At 43.8% G+C, this 18,411-nt stretch overlaps 1 protein-coding gene across 2 annotated transcripts in view; it reads right to left on the bottom strand.

The window, feature by feature from the left end:
* The window catches only part of JAKMIP2 (janus kinase and microtubule interacting protein 2), a 562,748-nt gene that overhangs the window by 92,151 nt on the left and 452,186 nt on the right, over positions 1-18,411 (bottom strand). For both annotated transcript variants that reach the window (XM_069652427.1, XM_069652428.1), the window contains exon 14: positions 16,523-16,621. In XM_069652427.1, the coding sequence (XP_069508528.1) occupies positions 16,523-16,621 (99 nt within the window). The remainder of the gene's footprint in view (positions 1-16,522; positions 16,622-18,411) is intronic.

Here is an 18,411-nt window from a genome sequence, read left to right as displayed (position 1 = left end):
TTGGGTGCCCTTCGATTGTTATGTATCATTTTTGCGCAGGACCAAATACGAGATGAAAACACTCTGGTAAGGGTGGTTGATGTTATATTGGGTTGCAACGTTGACCTAGTTCAACCTCAAATGGAGGATTTTGGGGGCTGTAGTGCGTCCGACTCATTATTGGAGATTTCAGTGGCAACAGCTCCTTTGGGAGATAACCGCATGTAAAACGCCTTATCATTTGGTCCACATCAATCTTCTTCGATTGTGCCGCGGCAACGCCCATTTGTTATTCCGCGGCAGGCATCGAAATCACCCGCTGCTGGAGCCACGGCCATCATGTTGCAGGTCCCCATAACAGTAACTGCAGAAACTGAGTAGCATGTCATAGACACCCTTCCCAATGAACTATCCATAGTCCACCTCGGGCGCACAAAAGCAGAAAACAACGATTGAAGAACCAAGCGAGGAATAAACGCTTGTCAGTTGGTTGCGCTGTTCCACTTTGAGCAACTGAGTCTCAGCTACAGACTGACCCAGCTGGGTTCACTTTGGTCACCAGAGACCAGGGTGATGGCACAACCAGGCAGGTTGTCCTACATGGGCCAATAGACAGATGGTTGTGCCCCCCGCCCTCCTCTAGTACCACTGTTACTCTAGATCTGCCAGCACCAGCACAAACGATCTCTAATGATGAGAAGTCGGGATCAAATTTGAACTCCCTGTCGAGTGCCATCACAGAATCTATCACCAAGGCAATTTGACCAGTGTGACAAAAAGTCACTTCCTGTCCTACGACTTCTTGTGCCAAATCGAACCTTTTATCTCCATCATGGAAATACTTTCAAAATGACTTTGATAATGTACCCAAGTTTGGAAAGACTAATACAGATTGAGGAAATTAACCCTAAAGCCGAGAGTGAGTTCTTAAATAGATCATTTGTGTTAGCTTTGTGGAAATATCTTTCAGGACTCTCGTCTATTACAAGTGCTGACATTTTACATGTTGAACTCCCCAACTGGTCTAGTGTCACAAACCGGGTCTCAATTGAGCTTGCATCATCAGCAGTAACAACTTTGCTATACTTGTATTCTAATGTATTACAAAACGTGGGATTTCGGCTAACAGTAAACAATCTGAGAAATATGTTTATGTTAAAGCCAGGGGCCCTGTGAGGGGCCCTGCGCCCATTTCTTTACATTACAATAGCATCACTGATTGCTCTTCTGAAAGGCCTAGTTTGCCTGTCGGTAGAAGGGGTGTCGTCCATTGTACGCGAGAGACCAGTAGGTGGGCCCCTGAATCCCACTACATGAATATGCAATGACAACAGTCTGCATCATGGACAATCACTCGACTACAACTTCTTCTTAGAACACACTGTTCCCATTTTATATAAACATCGAAATAGGGGTTCTGTACCCCAGGAAACTTGGCACGTCAATAAGTCTTTTAGTGCTAAGGTGCGGGGCACCATAGGTTGTCCTAGCATTCCTGCCCCCCTCCCCCCCAGTAACATCCAATTAAGTCACTTATGATTCCAATATTGTGACAGCACCTTCAATCCCCCTGTTTGCTCAACATGAAACGCTGCATTTGATGTCATGGAATATAGGTGGCCTCCAGAAACATCAGAAAAAAATGACAATAGAGTCATTGCTTGCCATGGGAACTTAACTGTGTTCGCCTGGCCCCAGATGTGGATGGTTTCCCAAATGTGTGACTTATTGTTACCAGAAGGCATGCTCTGACAGTTACATAACTAACAGGTACATACAGGAACTGATCATCTAAAACGAACACGTATCTTAAGGGCCCTCCTAAACTATAGGCCAGGGGTCTTCAGCCTGCGGCTCTCCAGATGTTTGGGACTGCAACTCCCATTATCTCTCACCATTGACTAAGCTGGCTAGGACCACTGGGAGTAGTAGTCAAAAACCTCTGACGAGCAAAAGTTTGCAGACCCCTGCTGTAGGGGACTCTCAATAGCCCGCTGTGCAGTAGAGTTTGAGAGCAGAGCGGCATTTATAGAGAGGGATCGATCGCCAGTTCTCCTGGTTTGCTGAATAATAAGGAGAAAGGACGATCCTGATCGCAACGTGCAAGGAGAGTACTTCCGGATTTTGTCCCGTAAGAGCCAAGGTCTCACCCCATGCCATGCTCGTGGACAGGGGAGTTGCTAGCTCTGGAAAAGACGCGGGGCTACGCTGATGTCAGAACTGTTGGGACTGGGGGCTAGCTAGTCTTTTGGCTGTAGCTCCTGAGATTCTATCCGGGGCTACAAACAAAAGATCAGGGGCTATAGCCCCCTTAGCCCCCCCCTAGCAACGCCCCTGCTCGTGGATCATGTATTAAGTCTTAAATGTCTCCATGCATTCTACGGGCACGCAATGAAGGGGCCTCCTGGTCATTACTAACCACTAATGCTGCTGCTGCTGCATTGTGCACCCTCAGCCTATGGTTGATAAGGTGGTCAGCCAGTTCAAGATAAACACAGTTTCAATAATCTGGAAAGGACATGACCACAGGCATCATCATTTGTATTAGTTTTGGAAAATAAGGATAAGGAAGATTCTTTTTGGGGTATTTAAGGTAAATACACTTTTCTTCCCTATCTATGGTTTCACTGTGGATTTTTCATCCATAAGTGATACTTAACTATGGAGGACGGGAGGGGGAATGTGTCTAGTTGGGGAAGCTTCAGACGGCATGTCTATTCATTCTTTTTTTCACAAAAACGCATGATCTCATTCTTTGTTGGATTCCTTTTCGGGTGAGTGGCCTGCATGCACCTCTCTCTACATCTGGCAGACAATCAGGAAAAGCAGCCGCTTCTTTTGGGTCAGTGATATAGGATTCAGAGGCACCTGCATGCCTATTGCTTGAAAGTGCGCCTATGTTACATGCTTCACAGCTCAGGTGTTAATGTAGTGTGCACTGAGCGCACTCACTGGAGTCCTGTGCTAATCGTATTTCATATTAGGGTGCAGACACTTTGACATGATATCATTCATATATGTGGCCAGATTCCACATAAATGATATCATGTCATAGTATCTGCACCCTAATATGCTGTATGTCCAAACATTTACAAGGGAAATAAAGCGGGGAATAAATCAAAACAATAAATAATAAAAAAAAACAAATACTGAATACTTTCACAGAAGTCCCAAACATGTATTGTATTAGTTAGCAGGAATTGGACTTGCCAAAAAATTAGATTTCAATAAAATGACAAAATGTGGAAAACTTGATTGACTTTTATTATGCAGGACTGTGACCTAAAAAAAACACAGAGTAAGCCCAGAAGTGCCCACTGTATGGCAAAATAAACCTGGTTCCCAAATGAGGGTTTCAATTCAAGTACCGAAATTGATAGGTGCCCGAATGCCTATGTGTCTGAAAGGTACATCTATGTCACACACTCCCCCCACCCCCTTCATGCTCCTCATTTATTTCTTTTTTTTCTTTTCATTTAGCTATTATACAAGCCTTGAGCAATACAAAATACAAAAGGAAACGAAAAAAGAAAAACAATAATGAACAATTAATGGATTTCAGTGAAATACATGAAACATTTCCAATATTCAGTCAAAACCAGGTAACCCATGTCACATTTCACACAGTAAAATACATAAAACACGACCAATATTCAGTTGAAAACCAGTAATAAATGTCACATTTCATCCACACTGGACGCTGGAAAGCTCCTTCGCAATCACTCACGAGAATTGATATCAATCAAGTGTATCCTGCATTTCCGATAACCAGTTATGAGCCAGCAATACATAGCGGATTTCATCCTTGCAGTACACTAACAGTCTCTAGCAGTCACTCACAGATGTTGGTATACTGAATGTTTTATGCCCATCACTCAAATAGAATGAATTTTGTTTCCAAATTGAGTGAGCTGCTCAGCTCATAGCCACCGATTCAGCGCCAAAAACAATGTGCTGCAAAATTGATCTAAGCAAATGTGTTCCATGTGATATACCAGGGAGCCATAACCTTTCACGTGGTAAGATAGAAGGGAAGGACAAAGAGTTAGAACACGACGGCTAGTCTCAACGTCTTTGCTACAGAAGCGACAGAGGCGGTTTTCTATCAGAATATCATCTATGGAACCCTTATATTCTTGTGTTGGCAGGATATTTAATCTTAGATATGAGATGAAGCGTTTCAGTTTCAATGACCAAATTTCATCAAATAGGAACGAGGTACATTGGGAATAAATCCTTGAGTGTCATATTCCCGTTATCTTTTCCTGTTTGATAAGTGCTCGATATTTAGTGCCCTATCTCAATCCTGTGTTTTCCTCTTGACCATGATTTCAAAATCTGGAGCATTTAATGTGGACTCATTAGATAGATCCAAATCCACAAGAAATTTAAGAGCAGAGGAGGGTTACCAGACATTTGGTCGAAAAAAATTGGTCGACCAGACAAATGGTCGAACCAATTTGGTCGAAAACCAAATGGTCGAATTTTTTTTTTTTTTTATTTTAACCCTTTTTTTTAATTTTTTTGGGGGGGTCCCCCCCCAACCCCCTTTTTTTCTCTAAAAAAACCCTTTTTTTACAAAACGAAAACCCGAAAAATAAATATATAAATAAAAAAAAAAATTCGACCATTTGGTTTTCGACCAAATTGCGTCGACCAAATTGCAGTCGACCAGTTTTCAGTCGACCAAATGACTGGACACCGCAGAGGAGTGCAGACCTAATAAGAATGCATTTTTTGTGCTCAAAGAAAAGCCCTTACAGATCAGAGACAATCATTAATTTTGAGTTTCTGCAGCTAAGAGTATCTTCCGGTAGAGCAAAGTTCTTTGGACTAGTCCAGTGTGTCCAGTGAGACTAGGCCGTATTCCAGTCTCAACACTTCTACCGGAACAGAATTTGGCAAATTTACAATCAAGTGCAGTATTTTTCCCTCGATGTTCCTCAACCATTGAACATATTTATGGTCGAGCACAGATAGCCTGTATAGTATGCTTGAGCAATACTCACTCTATAGATCTCCAACATGGCCTCAATATTGTGCCCCCCCCTTTCTTGGCTATATAATGTTTAATAACTGTCCATTTCCTCCAAAGGTTTGGGACAATGGCCTCCCCAAAGTAGGGGATAGTCGGTATGGGACAAATTGGAAAGCCCAGATATACATATTCCTTAGTCGATTGAAGGCGAGTACCGTTCAATGCCCAAATGAATCGTAGTTGCCCTTTACACAAATTTGTATGACCAAACGAGATTACTTTGGTCTTTGAAATGTTTGTTCTGATAAAATTGTTTTTTCCATAGCTAAGGAGCACTGTGAAATGGTATGATATGATATGATATGATATGATATGAAGTGGCATTTATAACGTGCCTGTACACAATTGATTCTAGGCGCGACAAGACAAGGAGGGGGAAACAAAGGGAGGACAAAATAATGATCTTAGTAGGCCTTGTGTCATTCAGATTGTAGAAGTGTGGGGAAGAGGGAAGGGGAGAAGTGCCAGGAGGGAGGTGAAGGGGAAAGTGCAGTTAACTCACAAGTGCAGACAGCGGTTGGCTCATAAGTGCAGAGAGAAGCGACTGCATGGTTGCAGATACAGACCCTTAAGTGCTGGGGAGCCCGGAGGCAGAGGAGTGCGCAGAGCAGTCAGGTGCATCAGCAGGGGAGAGGACAATAGAAAGCAGAAGCAAAAAGGAAGGCCTTGAGTTGCTTCCGGAACCAGAGGTGGTTCTGCTCAATTTTGAGAGAGGCAGGGAGGCTGTTCGAGAGGGAGGCCCCAGCCGAGGAGATAGATCTGCCCCCAACTCTCTGCTTGGAGAAGCGTCTTAACCTCAGAGAGTTGGAGGTGGCTGAGCAGAGAGCTCGAGAAATAAGATGTTTTGGAAGAGAAGGTTAGAGGTATAGTGGTCCCAGGCCCCAGAAAGCCGTGTGCATGATGCACACCGTCTTGAAGTTGATCCTTGCAGCCACGGGGAGCCAGTGAAGAGATTTCAGAGCTGGAGAGATACAATCCCTGGGCTTGAGGCTCGCAGTCCTGTTCTGGATAAGTTGTGAAGGTCAAAGAGTAGAGGCAGGAAGATTTAAAAAGAGGCTGTTGCAATAGTCCAGCATAGAGAGGACCAGAGCTCTGGAGGCAGTGAGCTTCTGGGGGAAAGTGAGAAAAGGAAGAATACCTCTGAGGAGGTGTAGCTGATAGTTTGACTTCTTAGAGACGTCAGATATGTGAAGAGAGAAGGAGAGGGTGGAGTCAAAGACCACACCAAGGTTCTTAGCATCACAGGAAGGAGCAGGAAGAGGGCCCAGAGTGAGCAACCAGAGAGAGAGAGAGGAAAGGAGGGAGTGGGTTTCCCAATGAGGAGGATTTCAGTCTTATTGGCCTTAAGGCAGAGATCATTGGTGGCACACCATTCCTGAATTGCGGCCGGAGAGTCTGGTATGAAAAAAGAAGCAGAGGAGGCTGAGTGGAACCTGAAAGAGAGCTGAGTATTATTTGCATAACATTGTAAATTGGAGCAGAAAGTAGCGATTTAGTGGGCAAGAGATGCCAGGTAGTGGTTGACGAGCCATTGAGAGAAGTTAGACCCCTGGGGAACAGCACAAGTAGAGAGCAAGACAGAAGAGAGGAAAGACCCCAGTTGGACCTGAGAGGGATAGACAGTTGAAGACCTATAGGAGTTCTGTCTATTATTATGAGGTCATCTGCATAGGACAGCCAAGAGACTGGCCTGTCATTAATTTTAGGTGGAACATTACTGGCAGCATTGATATATTTCTCCAGATCAGCTGCGTAAAGATTGTAAAGCATGGGTCCTAGAATGCAGCCCTGTTTGAGGCTGCGGTTTATTTGCCTGTACCCAGCAAGTTCACCAATAGCACTTAATCGAACAGTTACCAACGTATTTGTGTAGAGAGATAGACTAAAAAATAGCAACTGTGGGTCTATTGCCCATTTCTCAAATTACTCCCAGGTGGGTTCCAGGAGACGAGATCAAAGGCTTTGCTGGAATCTATGAAACAGCAGTAGAGTTTGTGCACACAAAGTGTGTCTGCCCAGAGGTACTATAAAGCACAGATAGTAGTCAAATTGGAGTGTTCTTTTCTAAACCCCATCTGACATGGATGTAGAAGCTTCTTTTCCCTAGCCCAAGAAGTGGTATCCATCATTGCCAGTAATCTATAATTAGATGGATCAAGCCTGTCACATCTTTTAAGAACGGTATCCGTATCGACTTTGACCAACTCTCCGTAAGTACACCAGTTCTTTCAAATTTTCTAAACACGTTGTGTAGGATGTTCCCGCCACATTGCGGCTTTGATTTAAAGAGGATATTGGGGACTCCATCCAGCCCATGGACTCGGGAGGGTTTCAGTTTGTTAATTATTAGCACCAAATCCTCACAATCAAAGCACAGGGAAGATTTGTTCACATGTTTCATGCAGGTCTTGAAAAGGTTTCATCAGCGTCAAAGTATAACCAGGAAGCCTCAGAGATAGGATTTTACTCCTTTGTGGTTAGAGGAGATAAAAATTCATTGTAGCGGGCCCAAAGTGTATGGCTATCATTAGATTTAAGGAGGCCAGCTAAATCAAGCCAAATTTCATTATTTGACGAGCGCTTACGTTAACAAAGCCAGTTTCTGTACCTCGTCTCCAAAATCAGGGTTTGACTCTCCTTCTCTGACTTACATAGTAGATAGTTGTCTCTGATCTCTGCTCTTAATCTCTGATGCTCCTGCTTTCCACGAGGAATAACAACATCGAACAGGGGAGCATGAGCATGTTCTGATTTTACATGAGTATTGGTTCTACCCCCTCCCGTCCCCCGAGACCAGTGGGGCGATGTTGGCAAACAACGTTTCAAAAGACCAATCTTCATCGATCATCTTAGTTTCGATTTGACATTTATTTGTAAATAAAGCATTTGTAACAGAGCTAACTCCAAGACCTGGCCATATTATTGGTGTACCCACTTGGATGACATTAATCGCAAGGCTGCACCGAGTCACCTTTCTCAAGGTCACATTTGTAACTGACCAACTAAGCACACTGTGATCACTGGCTTCCTTGTGATTTATTGTCACTGGACTGAAGTCTTCAAGCAGGGCTGCATCTGAACAAACGTAATTGAAATGGGAGGAATGCAGGCCTTTTGACTATGTGTACGTCAGAGTGTGATGATCCAATTTTTTGGAAAACAGCAAATACTTCAGTTTGTTCTTAAACATAAATTGATTCCAATTTCGATCCCCATTTCCCTTGAAACCAGAATATAGGTGTAAGTCCCTAACATTAAGGACCCCCGCAAAAACAATGTAGGCATTAGTAAAGTCATTGTGCCAGGCGGCAATAATATTGCCTACAACCTTTTGTATGTCCCTGGAGTGAAGACCCGGGGAGGATCATAGACATTGAGTATTAGGACCCTGAGTGCAGTGTTACAGGAGACATGGAACATTGCCAATAACACATAGGGGGAGCATAAAGAGCCCACATACAATTCCAAGCAGTATCTCATTCTAGGTACTATTGCGAGTCCGCCACTAGGGTCTCCCTTCTTAGAGGGAGTCGCTTGCTGGACTAATACCTGGAACCCATCAACTTTGAAAATATTACAAAGTCATGTCTCCTGCAATATGAATACGTCAGCTGCTACAACAGCCACCACACCCAAAGGATGCTGGAGAAATTACCTGTAACCTCGCATATTCCATTATATCCAATTAAGACAGTCTGGATGTGCAGTCTGCCAAATAGTAGCAGCCCCAGTGTAGTCTGGTGCCCAATATAACTTATCCTGCTCAGCCGTGATGGCATAGACATTTCTAGACTGCGATTCACTTGGTACGGGAGTATCCAATGTCTGGTAAGTCACACCCCAAGCACCCACAGGATTTCTTAAGTTCTTTGCTTTGTGGCAGATTGTGATAGTGAATCCTATGTGATCAAAGTAAAAGGCATTCATTTTCAATAGGGCCACCATCAAAGGGGAGCTGAACTCAATAAGGGCCCAGTTCCTGGGGCTGCCCATGCAGGGGAACTCAGTTTTTAACATATCTGCATAGATAATGACACCAAGGGCTTCGATTCTATTGAATAGTTTCAGCAAATGAGTATGGTTCAAGAATGCGCTGATCTCAGTCAGTTCTTTTTCTTCCAATATGACCCATTTGCCAGGACCATGAATATTTGGCAGTGAAAAATCACAGTTGATGGGTTTGGTTCATTTATCGCTCTTAGTTGAGTGGGGAATGTCTGAAGGAAACCTGCCAGAAGAATGATGTATAGTGCAGGGATCAATTTGTAGGGCTTGTCCAGCGATGTCTTTTGACACCTGATCAGAATGAACATAGGTTCCAGATAATGTGCACTAGACACCTGACGCCTATCCCAAAGATGGGTATTTTTGCTGAGGCAACATAGCAGTCTTGACAGGTTGGAACCATCGATCAATGGGGCCCTGCAAGTAAGTATGGTGAATAGTTCCATCGGGTAAAGTGTTAGTGATGAGTGTCCTTGACTCAGAAGGGAGGGCCAGTGTGCATGGCAAGGCTAGGCCTTGGTTGAGGCTGGGGGTCCTTTGCCTTTGCCCTGCTTTCGTAGGACTTTTTTGACTCATTAATAGCAGCTGGAAGGGCATTCGAATTTTGAGGCGGATTGCAAGCGGGACTTGTCCTGTTGATGAGTGAGGTTGAATGTGAATCCCTTCAAAGTCCCATTCGGGGTCATCCCTCGAGAACTGCTGCCTCGAGGGACCAGGCTCTGGCCTATATTTTTGTTGAGCTTTAAGTTTGGCCTACAGGGAGCGTCCACTTCCGTTGCTTTAGGAGGGATGGACAACATCGACTCCATCATTTTCACCAACCTGGTCCTAATTCCAAATTGGTCCCTTGCAATAGCAGCGATATGTGCCAGCACTGCGTCCCATTTGTTTATAATTAACTCAGTGTTAACAGAGATGGAGTATGTGGCTCAGTGAGTTGTAGGTAAGAGCAGCGGAGAACAGAGCCAGTGAACCAGCAAGGCAGGGAGGTAAAAGCAATCAATCCCAGCTCCCAATGTCCATGCACTGGATAAGCAAAATTATTTGGCAATGAGGTGCTATCTTCTACCTGGGCCGCATCCTGGAGCACACCAGACACTCTACCTCACTCCGCCGACTGCCACGTGTGCTGCCACGCTGTTCTTGCTTTTGAGAAGCTGGCGGTGTGAATTGTAGGTAAGAGCAGCGGAGCACAGAGCCAGTGAGCCAGAGAGGCAGGGAGGGAAAAGCAATCAATCCAAGCTCACAATGTCCATGCGCTGGAAAAGCAAAATCATTTGGCAATGAGGAGCTATCTGAGCCGTATGCTGCAGCACACCGGACTCTATACCTCACTCCGCCGACTGCCTGCTTTTCACTGAGTGCCCATGTGCATTGTGGGCAGGGCATTTAGGAACTTTTACACCCCGCAAATAGCAAATAGCCAATAGTGGCACAATGATAAAGAACATCTCAAAGACTGTGTCCAGCATGTATCAGAGATAAATAGAAGGCCAAAATAGTGGCAAAATGTGTGTGCAATGGCCATTTTGGGTGATACAAAAAAGACCACGATGTACAAAAGTCACTCTCAAATACTGTAGCCTATTTTTTACTAAAAGACCCATCAATGTGCATGAATGGCACTTTTTTGTGACAGAATATACAGACACGGGTCACGAATGTCCAAAATTGTCCCAGAATGTCATTGTATTGCAAGCATTTTATCTAAATTATTAATGACATTTGTGTACTGCTCAGACTGAAAGATATAGAAGCACTGCTATATGGGGTGGGGATGTGTAGCTAGGAACATTACAGTGTATTTTATCATTATTTTAGTGAGTGAGGATAAACTCTCTAGGTGAAGGTGAATGCAGGAAAGGATTGCCGTGAAATGATTGTAAAAAATGACATACTGAGAAATGAGCACATTTATTTGAATGGAGCCCTGCACCGCTCCCCACACCCCCCTACCTTAACCTATCGCCTTACCCCTTACCCCACCCCCATTTATTTTTTATAAAAATGAACAAATTCGACCTAGAAAAAGTGAAGAAAATATGGGTGTAAACCATGAAGAGTTATTACAGGAACCTAAAGGAGTAGATAAGGGCCCCAAGAGCAGGGGTGTAGAGTGTAAAGAGGAGAGGACCCAAGGCAGAGCCTTGTGCAACACCAACAGTTAGAGGAGTGAGTTGAGAAGTGTTCTTGTTTCAGGAGAAAGAAAATTGCCAAGGTGCTAGGTAGGATTCAATCCGAGAAAGGGCTTCATCGAGAATCCAAAGAGAGTTTTACAGAGGTCAGAGTGATTGACAGTATCAAAGGCAGTGGACAGTTCAAGGAGAATTAGGATAGCGGATAGTTGGGGGTGCTTAGCAGAAGGGATGAAGTTGGAGACATTCATGAGAGCTGTTTCTGTGGAGTGACAGGTGCAGAAATGTGCTTTTAGAGAGTGTCAAAGGTTGTGGATGTCTACGAAACTAGTAAGAGGTGGAACACCACCCTTTTCAGCACTTTAGAGTAGTGTGGAAGGAGAGACACAGGAAGAAAGGTTGCCGGCAAGTTCAGGTCAGCCCCTTGCTTTTTTTTAGGAGAGAATGACCTTGGACATTTTGAAAATAGAGGGAAAGCAAGCAGTCAAAGAACAGGTTGTAGAGTACAGTGAGTTTAGATGCCACAAAGGGGCAATAGGCTTGACTAGCTGTGGAGCAGGTGGGTCCGATGGGCTCAAGAGGGGTTAGCCTTCATCAGTAAAGATAGGACTTCTTCCGTATTTGGGGGGTACAGGCCGAGGATGATGGTAGAGTAGGCAGAGGGTAAAATGTAGGAGTACGTGAGAGGAAGGTCAGGAGAGAGTCTCTAATTTTGGAAATGATTACAGCAAATTATTCAGCTAGGTCATTAGCTGTTAGAGTGGAGTTGATAGTCATAGGTTTAGGAGGAGTGAGTTTAGGGTGCCCTGTGGTTAGTATGTTATGGATAGAGTGGAGAGTGTGGTCACTAAGAAAAGACTGATGTTCAGATTTCTCAGAGGTGGTTATTGAGGGAAGGTTAAAGAGAATGAGGTGGTATTTAGTGGAAACACTGAACTGCCCAAGTTCGCCAAAGAATTATCCACTGGGACCAGGAGGGCAATAGATGGAAAGGATGTGAACTGAGTGAAGCGGAGCAATAGTAGAGATGGTGAGTTCAATATAGGAAGGCTAGTGTGTGACATTGAGAAAGTTGTGAGGTGAGGAGGCTGGAAGAGAGTGAGTGACCGACGACTCCACCTCTGCCATTCAGACGATGAGACTGAATGACGGATAGTTTGGAGTCATTTAGGGCCACCAGGGTGGTAGTTTCAGATGGAGAAATGTAGGTTTTAGTGACAGCAGGGAGAACTAGAACAGGAGAGCTGTCATGAAAGTAGTCTCTGATAAAGGAAGATTTTTTGATGCAGAGTGAGCATTCCAGAGTGCAATGTTCAGTTGATGTGGTAAGGAAGAGTAAAGAAGTTGAGTTTCAGCAGAAGCTCGACATATCTGGTGGCACACGCTCCTCATGCAGCAAGTTGACCAATGGTTTGAATAACAACTCGTCTGCAAATAGGGGACCCGCAAACACGCCTTCTCTTCTCACAATCCCACCCTCTAGAACTCGATCCCAGTGTCTGCTTGGAATGCCCCCACAATTCTCAATTTTTGCAAATCTCTCAAAACATGGCTTTTTCAACAACACACGACCAAGGACTCATTCCAGTGGATACACAGACCTCAACTCAGTACCACACTACTGTTAAAAGATCCCAGCCCAAATGCTAGCTACCCACCTTCTGTACTGTGCTCCACAGCTCTCGAGCTAGGCCAGTGATTTAAACAAAATAAAAATAAACTTCTGTAAATAAGCATTGCCAAGGTGGCAGTAGCAGATGGAGACATTCATGTTTCAATGATAGCAAGGAGATACAGGGCAGGAGAACTGTCATGAAAGTAGTCAGTGATAAAGGAAGTTTTTGCATACAGACTGAGCATTCCAGAGTGCAATGTTCAGTTGATGTGGTAAGGAAGAATAGAGGTGTTGATTCTCAGCAGAAGAGAGGCAAGGTGGCTAGGTGTTAGGGGAGGTGTGGTGTGCTCATTGGCTTTGTTGGTTAGAAGTTAGAGGTGCAAGAGAGATGGACTAGAGGGAGTTTCGAGATGTGAGTTTTATGATAGGAATAGGTAAGGAAGAAGTTGTAGCATGATTGGAGAAAGAATAGGGAGATGTGACTAGAAGGAGCAGAAGGAGCAGCAGGAGTGAATGCATTACAGGTGAGTACCAAAGTGTGAAGAAACAGCACAGTAATTAGCAAGCTAGGGGTACTCACAGGTGCAGCAGGTAGGAAAAAGCAAAGGCTCATAGGTGAAGAGGCGAAGAGGCTGGTAAATGGCTGGTCTCTGCCCTTTACTGTTTCATCCTTAACTGGTACACCCATGGCTAGGTGCCCCCTAGAAAGTTCGGATAAGACATCAGATGCTCTTGTCACCTAATCGCCTAGTCAACCAGTCTCTCTGGTTTTGTCTATGGTGTTGCTGGGATGATGCTATTTCTTCTTGTTTGGTGTTCCTAGAGGAGTCACTTGTGGCCTTTAGCTGTAGATTTGGCCGAATTAAGATGGCTGCAGCAAGTGATGTCACGGACAGGAAGTGGTATCACAGACAAGAATTGATGTTGCTGACCAGAAGTGATGTCACTGACAGGAAGTAAAGCTGTAGACTAGAAGTAACTTCACAAGCTCTCGTCACCTGATCATCTATTCAATCAATAATTGGTCTCTCTGATTTTTCCCTAATTTTGCTGTGACAAGGTGATTTCGTCTTGTTTCACGTTCCCAGGGGAGTCTCCTGTGGCCTTTACCTGGAGATTTGGGTGAATGAAGAATATGCTGCAAGAAGTGATGTCACTGACAGGACATGATGTCACCAACAGGAAGTGAAGCCACAAACTGGAAGTGATGCCACAAACAGGAAATGAAGCCACACTCTTGAAGTGACATCACACACTCTCAACACCTGATCGCCTAGTCAATCGGTGGTTGGTCTCTCTGATTTTGTCCCTGGTGTTGCTGGGATGAGGCGATTTCTTCTTGTTTGGTGTTCCCAGAGTGGAAATACCTGGTAGGGAGGTAATTGGAGGTTTTGCTGCTTAGGCATTTGGTCGGATTGTCATTGATGACATAGCTTGTCAATGTTAGGGAACTGAAATTCAAACCCAGTATGAAATCGAACCAGTGGAGGTGTGTCAGGATATGATATGATATGATATGATAGGTTACTTATAACGCGCTTAATACCCAGAGGTTTCTAAGCGCGGACCCAGGGATCGAACCTGTGTCACTCCATGTCGTCTTGCTTCCAAGCCGAGCATGTTGCAGCTGAGCTATCCTCCCCATAAGGCATTAAGTTGTGTGTATTGCGGCCATTCCACTGGAATCCTGTAGTTGGAGATTTGTAACACTTACAGTGTAGTAATTGATATTTTTGGGGAATCACAACAGGTACAATTTCTAATAATACTGAGGTGTATGTGTTACAGCAATACTTTCAGGTTATGTTTGATGGTGTGGAGGACATTTTTCAGCGAGGCATCCTTAGGTACAGAATGATCTAAAGGACACCAAATATTCCCATACTTTCTAGGGTGATCAGTTGAATTCAAGGAAAGGGACCAAAATTTACATCGAGCAGATCATTTTATGAGGTTGTGTTTCAGGGCTAATATCCGGTTCTGATTTTTTGAGTACTTCAAACTCAACACATACCAGCTAACCTCCCAAGCTGTTGATGGTGGTGATGTGAATGAGATGGGCAGAATCAAAGGTGAGTTGTCTGGTAAATAATAAAGTTGGGCATCATTGAGGTTGAAAAGAAAGGCAAGAAATTAGTGAAGTAGGAGTTCGTTGTTAAAAATGAGTGGAAAGAACATCAACTTTCGAAGAGCACTAACAGACGGCACAGAGAAAATAAAACTTTTGATGAAATAGGCCTATTTATTAAATAAAAAAGCAACAGAATTGTCAGGCAAATAAGCACAAGGACCACCTGTCTCAGTCATTCCAGAAGAACCAAGGTATCCAGTGTGTGAAATGCTGCAAGGGGCACAATTGGCAAGAGGAATTTATATGCCCCACTCCTAACATAAGATTAGTTCCAATGTCAAGGAGTGCCTTTTCCATGACTAGGTTCCTGTAAAACCAGATCACCCATCACAGAGATGCACTCAACCAAGGTTGAGTCTTTTTGACTTTTGCACAATGTTTAGCATGCAGGATGATTTGTAAATGAGGCAATAGTTAGCATGGACATGGGAATCAAAAGAGAATTTATCAAAGGTATGATCCAGTTTTCTTACCTTTATCAGGGATTAGGATTGATGTATTGATGTCGGCAGCAAAAATGAATTCAAGTTCAAGGGGGTATCCTCCAATAATATAAGGATAGTAGTGGGCCTACAGTGAGACTGTGGCATTCTATTTTTAATGGTGAATTCGACAGAGGAAATGTGGCGTTCTATTTGAAATGCTGAATTTGTCTTTTGAAGTGAAGATATGGAGAAAAAAACAGGATTCTTTGTGAGGCTGTGGAAGTTGTATGAGAGGTTTGTGGAATGATGAGTGTCAAGAAATGGCTGTCGTTGGTGCTCAAGAGATGCAAGTAAAATAAAAGTAATTGGAGAAACCCTTTGGGTATGCTCTTGTTGGAATGAGTTCAACTGGAAGGTGTGGGCAATGGCATAGTGGGAAAAAGGCCAGCCACACCAATGTTATATTAATGTGCCTGAATATCCCACTAATGTGCCAGAAAATAATCAATGTGACAGAATACTGTATCACTTTTCCAGCATGGCGCATTACTGTACCATAATGTTCCCCATATACTTTGCCTACAAATCGACTTCAACATTTCCTTCATTAGGCTACTACTTCATTCATTTACTTTGCCTTCATGTTCACATCACCAAGGTGGCAATAGATATGATTAAGGGTAGCCGTAAGGTTAGGGTCGGGGTCAAGAAGGAGTCAAGGGGAAGAATGTGGGTAGGAAAATAAGGGGGTTTATATGGGGTCTCCGCCTGCAAAGTTGAAGAGAATGTTAGAAGAAGTGAAAGACAGAAGAGGTAAAGGTATGAAGATATAAATGAATGTGAAATTGAATTGAATTGAATTGAATGAAAGTGAATGCAGAAGAAGTAAAGACATACATCCAGTATCCCATCATATGCCCAGAATATTATATCAGTGTGTCATACAATCACACCATAATATCCAATCGCTGGGACAGAATATCACATCTTTATGGCAGAATATTCCACCATCATACTATGAAACCTGATTATTTTACCAAATACCCAATCTCTGTGTAAAACATATACTCTGCTTCAGTGCTACTTGTCTTCAGAGGAATGAGCCACATAGACATGTTGGGCTAGTGATGATGTAAAGCACCTCAGCCTCCACAGATGAAACATATGTGCGCCCTGCGTGCCCCGGTTTCCCACCTCTAGCTCTAGGTTCCGGAACTCCAGCAGCTCATTCTGGTCCCGTGCATCCTGCAGATCCTGCTGCAGTCGGTTGTTTTCGGCATCCAGCTTCTCTATCTGTCAGGGAAAAGTGGAGAGTCAGGGTAAGCTACAGTGGCAAGACTCACACCACTCTTAGAAAGATATAACAGACACCATAGCTCAATTTTACAGCATCAAAAAGGACAGAGAGAAACGCGTGTGTAAAAAGAATTCCCACCATGACTTCTAGGAAAACAGTTAAAAGCAATTGACAGCTGGGAACAAGGAAAACAAGTGTATTGAGTGAGTTGTGCAAGATCACACAGTATTGTAGGCAATTGATCTAATGATTCCTTCACTCCAAACCCAGACCCCTGATATCACGATCACACTTGAGCCTGCCTCAGTTTCAACGTTCTGCTACTCTTCCGGTTTCCAATGAAGTACACATCCTGCTCCTGCAACACCAGGCACGTGAATAGTAACAGCATAGTGCAGGTCAAATCATTGTTAGTGTCATGTGCCACGTCCTTTAAATCTGAGAGCAGTAGGAACGTTGTGCCAATGTTTCAATGTAGGAATTCCATCAACTCATGTTCAAACCCCTGTACATGTTTCTTTTTTATATAGCATTTCACCTCCCTCACTTCGTTTTGTGACCTGTATCTTCGCCCGACCATATGCCTATATGGACCACACTCCTTACCCTGTAAGTAGTCCCAGTAATGGAATTCTTGCCCATGTGCCAATTACACCTGCACCACAGCATAGTTTCAGTAACACTGCCATCAAACTTGAATGATACTTTTGCAGAGGTTTTGTTATATAACTGACAACATATGTTGATGTGAGCAAGGCTGTCAAGCACGTTCTGTTTATCAGGGCTGAAGTTGTGCCTTATTGGATCTCGGGGCCGAGATAAAAGGGCCATCTTGCGATCATGTACAAGCTGTGCCAAACTGCAATAGCCAAGTACATTTGATATGTTTGGAAAGCAAGGGTTGTAAATGAGGTAACAGTTTGATGCACTTTGTCTACAAATGGCCGTTTGTCTTTCTTTATCACTCTGACTTTTATGCTGGTGTTAAAAGTAGAGAAAAGAGAACACTCGCCCAAGGAGATGATAAGTTCTCAAAGTTCAATGGGGAGAGGAAAACTTAGAAGTGTAAACAACATAAAGGGGCATACCAAGGTATTTCCTTGGTGTGTGATGAAATATACGTAAACATAAAATAAAAGGATCTTTAATTATCTGAGCTATGATGACAGAATTGATGGTTCCTTCGCATGGGTCAGATGCTGCATCCGTTTCTCACCATCCACCCCTCTTTGCTCCCTCCCTCCACATCTCTACACCTTATGCCAACTTGTTTCCCCTTGTGACACAACACAGCGACCAAGCTCGTACCTGGTGCCTTCTAAATGACCAATCGAGCGATAAATAAACATGTGTCCAGGACTACCCAATGTGTCCTCCAGAAGAGGTGGCAACAGGCCTTACCTTCCCAAGTTCCCAGAGGTTATCCTCCATGGTACCTGCTCACATGTCTCAGGGGAAATGTAGTAGCTTCTAAGGGGATGGGCTGGAGGAATGACAATAGGGAAACCATCAACTCAATTCTACAGCAAAAGATCCCAGGAGGGGAAGTAGCACTACCAAGAAAAAACCTACTCTGAAAGACGTAGAGTAATGAGTCTGAAAGTCCAATTCCCTAGTCAGAGCCAAAAGACCCTGTGAAGCCCACACCCAGAACAATGTCATTTTCATCACTCCCAATCACAGGGTGGTTTCTAGTGCCAGAGTACACAACTTTCTTCACGTCACAGTCTTGATCAAAGCCTCTATTGAGGTCTTTCTGCTTCCTGGTCCTCGTCATACCTCGCTT

This window comes from Ambystoma mexicanum, chromosome 3p, assembly GCF_040938575.1.
Source record: "Ambystoma mexicanum isolate Mex_15411 chromosome 3p, UKY_AmexF1_1, whole genome shotgun sequence".
NCBI classification, from domain to species: domain Eukaryota; kingdom Metazoa; phylum Chordata; class Amphibia; order Caudata; family Ambystomatidae; genus Ambystoma; species Ambystoma mexicanum.
This window is presented reverse-complemented; position numbering and strand designations above follow the sequence as displayed.